This window comes from Camponotus vicinus, unplaced genomic scaffold (genome assembly GCF_025532165.1).
Source record: "Camponotus vicinus isolate PSW18456_S1 unplaced genomic scaffold, iyCamVici1.0 SCAF_1, whole genome shotgun sequence".
NCBI classification, from domain to species: Eukaryota; Metazoa; Arthropoda; class Insecta; order Hymenoptera; family Formicidae; genus Camponotus; species Camponotus vicinus.
In genome coordinates this window covers 24934605-24944604 of record NW_028141945.1, presented here as the reverse complement: position 1 = coordinate 24944604, position 10000 = coordinate 24934605, and the positions used below count along the sequence as shown (strand labels likewise).

Sequence of the window (10000 nt, the reverse complement as noted above, 5' to 3'; positions counted from 1 at the left end):
TAGGATAGAAATAATAATATAGAAATAAATGTAATGTAAAAATTATGTTGTGCTCGTCGGTGCCGTTTCTTACGAAAAACCAGTCGGAAGCCAGCATGCAGTGCACGCGAATACCTCCACCGACACTTATTTGGTCAGCGAACGACCTTTCAGGAGTCCTCCGTGGCAATCGGCATTGCATCCATCGAGCGAGATGCCAACATCACTTTGGAGTCGCATGTCATTGTGTTAAAAAGCGGCATTAGGTATGAGATCTAGATAGCTTAGTGATCTAGAGCAGTTGCCTGGAAAGCGAAAGACTCGGATTCGACTCCCGATCCAGCCACTTGCATCTCACATATTTTTTTAGTCCACAAATATTATTTCCTAGCAATTATTCATTGGGCTGAAGAGTGTGTGTATATTCTCTTCAGTCCAATGAATAATTGTTAGGAAATAATATTCGTGGACTAAAAAAATATGTGAGATGCAAGTGGCTGGATCGGGAGTCGAACCCAAGTCTTTCGCTTTCCAGGAAACTGCTCTAGACCTGCTCTTCACAGGATATGCGTCGATGCCGTTGCCACGGGGATGGATTCCTCGATAGGAAAATTGTGAAAACATTTCACAATAATGACACAATCATGACTTGATAAAAAATTTCTTCATAATTGCACTAAGATTATTCGCCATATCGTTATTATTTTATTGATACTATTTAGAAATTAATTGCGCAAACAGTTATTAATATTTTATAAAAGATCAATATTTTTACATCTATTTTTTAAGATATATCTATATAATTGCAAATCACAAATTTCAGCGATCAAAGTTTGTCAATGATATCGTGTAGAATTTGCGCGCTAGGTCCGTAACTATATTTATACGCGTACCGATCAATCATCTGTTATTGATTTTATCATATAAGGTGGTATTGATTTCTATTGCATAGCTGATTTTATTTTGTAATTTCTTATGTGCGTATTTATTATTTACATAATTAATACATAATCATACATTAATACACATGGTGATTAATTAGTATTAACAAATTATAAATAATATATGCAGAAAACGTTCTTTTTTTAAATAAAAATTTAAATAATTGTTCAATTATTACATTTAAACAGAATTCTTAAATAAAAACATATTTAACATATTTGAAAAATGAGATATATTTCTCTTTAATCAAAGAAATATTTGTAGAAATTAATCTATTATCATTATAAAAATCATTATAATAAAACAGAAAAATAAATTCAGTCATGCAGTAAAAATTAAAATCATCTGACATGAAAAAAGCAATAACAGATGATAAATCGGTACATGAGTGAATGTAATTATGCGCGAATTTTACACGATATCATTGACAAACTTTGATTTATAACTTAAAAAATATTATAGCCTCAACATTTTTGTATTAGAATTTTCATCTTACAATTAGTTTTCACTCAGGAATATGTTATTAAAATTTCAATTGCGAGTGTGGAACATCCTGTACACAGGGTGTCATGAAAGTGAGCATGACTTTAAAAAATTAAGGTAGATTGACTCAAAATTAGAAGAAAAGTCTTGTACAGTTATGCAATATTCGCAATAATTAACGAGAAATAAATTAAAGAAAATCGGCCAATGCGCGTGGCTAGAAGTGCGTGGCGGTGAAGGCGGTCTCATTGTAACATAATGGCGGCGCGCGGCGATTTCTGACGATATACTGTATTTCTACAATTATATTGGTTTCTCTCTGTATATTGTTAGAAATACAATTGGTCACACTGAATTATTTTGTCATGTTGGCAACCCTTTAATCAATGATTGAATTAATCGGAGTTTGGTCGAAGCAGCCCTTAGTATTAGTTCTTTATATACACTTTATGACGAAAAGTTGAATACGAGTTAGCTAATTTGATGCAGCGCCGCATAGCGGCAAAGCGAGGAAGCATATTCTATATATGTACATATGTACTATTACATATTTAGAAACATACAGATATAATCTTTTTTTTAGCAAACTTTTTTATCTTTCTGAAAGATTTCAGAAATATTGCAAATACAATATTATATAAAATATAAATATTATAATATTATAATATAAATATTATAAATATTATAAAAAACATGATGCAGGTATATTTCTGAAATATTTCAGATACAAAATTACAATTGAAAAATTTTAATAAAATATCTTTTAACATTACAATATTACTGAGTCGTTGAATGATTAATCATAATTTCAATAGAAATATCCACATGAAATCTACATTGATATTTCGAGAATAAAGTACCTCGATGTAATAATGAAAAAAGAAAGTTACATCCATGTAGATAATTCGTGGATAAATCTGCATCCACGTAAGCCACGTAAAATACGTGGATTCGACGAGAATGTGACGTAAATGTTTTTGTCGGGATTCTAGCCATTTTTCCATCGACTTAACGATGTCAGTAAAAGATGTCTATGACAAAAATATATCCAGTTTTAAGAGTACTTTTAGACGACTTGGTGCTGTGTGAAATATTACAAAAATAATATTCCTTAATGAAAATTATGTTAGACAACCATAACAATCTAAATATATATATATTATGAAGAAATAGAAATGTGCGCAATTGGAATAAAAAAACATAAAAATTATGATGCAGCAAAATGCAAACTTACATATTGCTCGAGTTGTGAAGCATGATTACTATTTCTTCGATTGCTTTTATTCTGTTAGGCGATATCTTTAGCCAGTAATTAAAAGTCTGGATTAATTTTGCCGTTATCTGCTTTCCAGAAACTTGAAGATTGTATCTGATGGGTTCTAACAGTTTCTACAATAAATCATAATTTTTTAAATCTTTTACGTCACCAAAATCTCTGTAGTCATCATAAACAAATGAAATACCTAAGAAAAAGAGAAAAAATAGAATGAAAGATAAATTCTTACGTCATCTTCTTGTTTGTTGCCACTCAGAGAATAATAAAACGAGTTGTTACTTGTATTTGTCATGTTTTTCAATTCTCAGCGATATCTTCCTCTCTCAAAACTGTAAGAATTTAAGGAGAAAAATATTTTTATATATAATCCAGCGAGAAATGACTCATCAGATTGACGTAAAAGTCGACACATCGAAAACATAAAAAAAATTAATTCATAATTAATTTTATATTCATCGATTTTAATTGATTTTTATCACCTTTCGATCAATTATCGATATAGAATGATTCGATTTCGACTCAATATTGAATACTTCCTCAATGCAGCTGTATTATTAGAGGCGAGAAAATATAAATTTTTTTCTTGTATTATACACATTAAAATAAGTTAATTTATCTACATTTCACTACTTATGTGTTCAATATTCAATATTCGTAAAATATTCGTAAAAATTGTCGGTCTTGTAATCCTTTATTAGTAAATGTAACTGAAAAAAACTGCAAAATACATATTTGTAAATATTTAATTGAAACAGATATAATCAAGAGTTAACTTATACGGAAAATTAAAATTGTATTATTAAATTTTTTATAAATCTAGTCTTACCAAATACTATGGAACATGAATAGTGAAATTTAGAAATATTAATTTATTTCGACATATAATGCAAGAAAAATGTTTATATTTCTCATTTTTATTAAAATAAAAGTAAGAATTCAATTAAATGTTGAAAGATATAACTATTTATTTTATATATAACTATATACATAACTTTATATATAACTATATATAATTATATAGAACTATATATATAACTATATATATAACTATTTTATTTTTCTTTGACATTTATAATATAAAAGTTGTTTTAATTAACTTAAGACCAGGCACGTCACAGACGTAATTTTTAAAAATCACAGTTAATCTTCATCAGTCAACTTAATCTTGTACGACATTTGTTTTAAGTCAATCATATTTCAACTATAAACAAATAAAATTAGCGCAAAAAATAAATTTTTTAACATTTTGAAAAAGATTTTTTGTAGGGGCGCTTAAAATCCGTTATTTATAAAACACCAGTAATATAAATGATTTGCGTCGAAGAATTGTACAAGAATGCAGTAATGTAAATGATTTGCGTCGAAGAATTGTACAAGAATGCAGAGATATTCCTATAGAAACTTTTCAAAATATTTGTTCAGAATTTGAAAATCATTTATCTTATTGCTTATAAAACAATACAGAACATTTTGAACATTTATTATAATAAATAACTAATAAATAAATTCTACTCCAAAATTTATCTTTATATGTAAAATATTTTTGACACCTAAAGCTTCCAAGTGCGATTTCTCGAAAAATATTCACTTAAAAAAAAAAAGAAAGAATTGTATAAACAATCAAAAAAGACTTTTAAAATGATATACTTGACTCCTATTGCCATTTAAGATTTTTGAAGGGGTAGCTACTTCGACGAAGGGGATGAAAAAATTTCGTTATATTCAATGTATTTGAATGTCCCCCTCAAAAACAAAATTGACATATTTGGCATTTTTCGCAAAAAATAGTCAATCATGAAATAAATGGGTGGAAGGTTTCAAAATGAACACCCTATATATATACAGGGTGTCGCATACCATCCGTATCAACCGACTATCTCAAAAACTGAGCGTAGCAGACAAAAATATTTCAGACAAAAGTTGTAAGGTTTCAAGTAACGCATTACATGGCGATATCAGTATGACCATGAAGAGTGTTGTTAAGGCCACGTGAAGGTCACCGTCAATTTCTTAAACGGAAACCCTATTTTTTATTGCATATTCTTGTAGCTTATCTCGAGGGCTTTCCAAAACACTATAATAAAATATTATTCCCTCAAGTACTTTTTGAGTTATAAGGCTTGAAATCATTTCTTAATTTTACATAAACCGTAAAATATCTTGTAAAATATTCATTTTTCGATTATCTTACCTTAATACTTTTATGTACAAAATAATGAGAGGAATCAATTGGTGTAAAGAAAACACATAGTTGTTTTTAAGAAAAAATATGTAATTGTTAATTGCAAATTACATTTTTTCTTTCGAAACAATTATGTGTTTTCTTTACACCAATTGATTCCTCTCATTATTTTGTACATAAAAGTATTAAGGTAAGATAATCGAAAAATGAATATTTTACTAGATATTTTATGGTTTATGTAAAATTAAGAAATGATTTCAAGCCTCATAACTCGGAAAGTACTTAATGAAAACTAACTTAATTATAGTGTTTTGGAAACCTGTCGAAATAAGCTACAAGAATATGCAATAGAAAGTAAGGGGTTTCATTTAAAAAATTGAAGGTGACCTTTGCGTTACCTTGAAGCAACTATTCAAGGTCAAACTAATGACACCACCTTATGTCCCCCTTGAAACCATACAACTTTTGTCTGAAACATCTTTTTCTAAAATTAAAAATAAGAAAGTTATTTGGGGTGGGATATTAAAATGGGACACCCTCTATCTATATCTTCTCTATCTATATATTATTTTTGCAAAATATGCGTCAAGAGATGTGTTTTCTGTTCAAATGGCAGCAGATAACTGACGCAAATCTATATCCGTTACATTCTAAAATATCAAATAAACAAAACAATTCCATGAAACACGCGCCTTTGTAGTAAAAACTTAAAAGTATTCATTCTAGGAAAAGAGCCATAAATATCTTATTTGGCTTTGTAGCTATCTGTTAGTAAACATGAAGTGATATTTATAATATAGCTATTGAGAACGACTTTCCGTTAGCGCATAAACAATAAACATCGATGAAAGGCAATAGACACAATTTCGTTTTCGAGTTTTCTCTTAAATTAAGGGTGGCCAAATACTTTTGAGCAGTAGTGTATATTCTCTCACATAATTTTTCTACTTTTTATATCTTATCATTTTCATTAATATATAAAAAAAAATAAATATATATAATAAGAAGTATAAGACTCGAAATATAAAATTAAACAAAACAGTTATAATGGCAATACGAGTCGAGTGTCGATGTTATAACACATTTATTTATAATACAATCAAATAAATATTGAACAAATACAAAGAGAGGATAGCGAACGTTTCGACCCTATTTTTGGGTCATCTTCAGCGCAAATGTGATAATATAATAAAAAATAACAAAAGTGTTTTATATCGGAGTCTGTTACAAAGGGTGCTGTCTAAAGCGATAATAAATGTCTCGGTATCTCATTATCTTGACGATGCCTACGTAAAAACAAAGAACAAAAAGTAAAATAAGTTAAATAAATAATGTAACTAATATGAACGAAGAAAGAAATAAGTACTAAAATTAAACATGAAAATTATGAGATTGAAAATATTTTAATGTCAATTTAAAAAAAAATGATCTAAATAAATATAAACTAAACATAGAGTCAAAAAGAAATAAAAATTAAAAAGATAAGAAGTTAAAACTACGGAAATAAGACTTACTTCCAGGCATCGAAGACAATGACGCGCCGAAAAGACGAATAGCGACAACTTAATATCTCCGAAAACAAAGATCGACTAGTCTTTAACGGATAGATGTGACTTATATATAAACGGTAAAGTGAATCAAGTAATGTATAAATAAACCAAAAAATTCCATAAAACACGCGCCTTTATAGTAAAAACTTAAACCCAGACAGCACACATGTCCAAAAAACATCTAAAAGACGACTTAAAGACGTCTTAAAGTCCTCTAGACGTCTTTAAGACATCTTTTGGCCTTTTTGTGCTGTCTGGGAAAGTATTCATTCTAGGAAAAGAGCCATAAATATCTTATTTGGCTTTGTAGCTATCTGTTAGTAAACATGAAGTGATATTTATAATATAGCTATTGAGAACGACTTTCCGTTAGCGCATAAACAATAAACATCGATGAAAGGCAATAGACACAATTTCGTTTTCGAGTTTTCAAGTAATGTATAAATGTACACATACGCAAAGTCGCAGACCTATTTGTTATGATAGAAACTGTGTTAAATTTTTGGCAAGTCGTGAACGTTTACCAGAAATTTATTTAAACATTGTCAACAACTTGCCAAAAATTTAACACAGTTTCTATCATAACAAATAGGTCTGCGACTTTGCGCATGTGTACATTTATACATTACTTGACTCTCTTTACCGTTTATATATAAGTCACAGCGCAGAATTTGAGAGATCGTTACAGAATAGGACACGACAATTTTGTTATATGTAGCTACAGAGATTCTACACGACACGTATTTTTTGTATTTTTTCTGATCTTTTTATTTCACACCACACAATTAAATAAAATTATATTTACAAAAAAATGTACAGAGTTTCAGGAACTGAAACGGCGAAAACGTCGAGATAAGTCCAAAGACGAATATAGCTGCGTAACTTTGCAGCTTTACTAATAAGAACGAGCGGTTTTACTAAGAGCGGTTTTACTAAGAGCGGTTTTACTAAGACCGGTTTTACTAAAAGCGGTTTTACTTGCGAAAAATTCTGTGAATTGCTAAGTGCGAACTGCGAAGTACACCGAAAAAATTGTATTCATAACTTAAGAATATGCCACTTATCTTTAGAATATATACCACTAATATAGGCGGCAAGAAGATCCTCTTAAGTTAAGAGGTAAATCTTCTAAAGAGATATTCTTATTAAATATTCTTATTAGATATTCTTGACAGCTAAGAATATATACTTAATGGGATGTTTCTTTATTATTTAATATTTGAGCCGCCCACAGGCTAAAGTGATTAACTTCACTTTTTAAATTTTTTAAAATTTTAGTGCCAAACTGATTGATTTTGATCAATCAAGTGCTTTAGCACTAAAATTTTGAAAAATTTAAAAAGTGGAGTTAATCATTTTAATCTGTGAATGGCTCATTTGTAATTAATTACAATAACAAAAAATAGTTTTACAAATGAACATTCGTTATTTATTAAATATGTTTAAATGATATACATATAATTGAATTTGTGTGTATTAACATAAGCTAAATATACATTTTTGCTTATTATATTATTTTTACTACTAATACTATAAACTAATACTATAAACTCTAATTATATACATACTAATATATAAATCTATACATACTAAAAATATACTAAAAATAACTATGTGTAAATTATATATACTTATATTATATATATTTATTTTTATACTATATTATACAGGGTGTCGCAGACCATCCGTATCAGCCGAATATCTCAAAAACTTAGCGCGGTAGACAAAAATATTTCAGACAAAAGTTATAAGGTTTCAAGTAACGCATTACATGGCGATATCAGTATGACCTTGAAGAGTGTTGTCAAGGTCACGTAAAGGTCACCTTCAATTTTTTAAATGGAACCCCCTATTTTTTATTGCATATTCTTGTAGCTTATCTCGTGGGCTTTCCAAAACACTATAACAAAATATTTTTTCATTAAGTACTTTTCGAGTTATGAGGCTTAAAATAATTTCGTAATTTTAGATAAACCGTAAAATATCTTGTAAAATATTCATTTTCGACTTTCTTACCTTAATACTTATGCACAAAATAATGAGAGGAATCAATTTTAAACGCAAAAATTTCATTAATCCCTTTTAATCAAAAAGATCAAATAAAATATAAAAGCTTTAGTTTTTATTTTATGGTAATTTAAAGTAGTATATTATTATAAATAACGAAAAAATTCCCGATGTCGCAGATTCCGAAGTTTCTTACATGAGAGTTCATTTATAATATTTATGAATATATGTCAAAAAATGAAATGCATTTTTTATTTATTTGAAAGTAATTTTAACAGAATAATGAGAATTTTGCGATTAAAATAATATCAAACACGATATAAATCTCATAAATTTAGTTAAATATATAATTATAAAATTTTTATTATCAGACTAATTAAAAATTATCCGATTTACGTCGTGTTTGATATCATTTTAATCGCAAAAATTTCTTCAATTTATTAAAATTACTTTCAAACCGATGAAATTAAAACTAAAAGTTTCAATTTTTATTTTATAAGATGTTTACATTTTCGTGAATTGCGAATGGATAGAGGATGCGAAGAAACTGATTGTAAGAGTACTTCGGAACTCTTTGATGATAGGTCATCTCCCTCGCTCTCTACTCATGGTCTTACTTTCTCTGTCACACTTGACAATCGTGATAGATAACTCGGAAAGATAAGCGGACCCAAGAATCGAGAGCGAGCGAAACAGTAACAAGAACGAGCGAGACAATAATAGGAGCGAGCGAGACAGTAATAGGAGCGAATGAGACAGTAATAGGAGCGAGCGAGACAGTCATAGGAGCGAGCGAGACAGTCATAGGAGCGAGCGAGAGCAAAATAATAGCGCGCAAGAAAAATCCGATTCTTGAGCTCGAGGCTCGAGTCCTCGTTGCTCGTGCTATCTCTATCTCGTTTGCTCTTATTGTTATTTCACTCGTCCTTCTCGCTTCCTCATGTTACTCTCGCATCGCTTTTATGCATACATACGTACATACATACGTACATACCATACACACACACACACACACACACACACACACACACACACATATTACATACTATTAACTGTGCGTAATCTCTTTTGTTTTAATACATATTATGAATTCGAATAATTGATCATGAGAAAAAAAATTATTTCACACTGAAAATGTTTATCATAAAATTTTGCGAGACGTCTTTATATGTGCGTGACAACACACATATATGTATAAAGATGTCTCGCAAAATTTTATGATAAATAAATATTTTTAGTGTGAAATAGTTTTTTCTCATATGATCAATTATTCAAATTCATAATATGTATTAAAACAAAAGAGATTACGCATAGTTAATAATATGTAATAAAACAATTAATAAACCCATAATATGTTCTCATATGTTCTCATCATTTTGATCCACAATTATGGATCTAGTCCGGACACGCACCAATCGATGGTTTTACCATGGCATCGAAAAGTGGATCTGGCTATGTAGTTCCGTCGGCTCTAAAATGGATCCACGGGGCGCCACTGCGCGGCTTAGTGAAACCGTCACACGAAAAATGACGGCATGGCCCCTCTCAGGCTTCTCTCTGATTATAGTGTTTTGGAAAGCT

General features: G+C 29.4%; 1 protein-coding gene across 3 annotated transcripts in view; it reads right to left on the bottom strand.

The window, feature by feature from the left end:
- The window catches only part of LOC145959849 (terpene synthase-like), an 11811-nt gene extending 4510 nt beyond the window's left edge, over positions 1-7301 (bottom strand). For 2 of the 3 annotated variants that reach the window (XM_083079042.1, XM_083079044.1), the window contains exons 1-3: positions 6377-6818; positions 2910-3009; positions 2639-2793 (exon numbers count right to left, since the gene is read on the bottom strand). In XM_083079042.1, the coding sequence (XP_082935168.1) occupies positions 2639-2793; positions 2910-2972 (218 nt within the window). In that variant the 5' untranslated portion in view covers positions 2973-3009; positions 6377-6818. Of the gene's footprint in view, positions 1-2638; positions 2794-2909; positions 3010-6376; positions 6819-7229 lie in introns of those variants that run through there. The other variant, XM_083079043.1, reaches the window with a different exon arrangement.
- Between the last annotated feature and the right edge of the window lie 2699 nt (positions 7302-10000).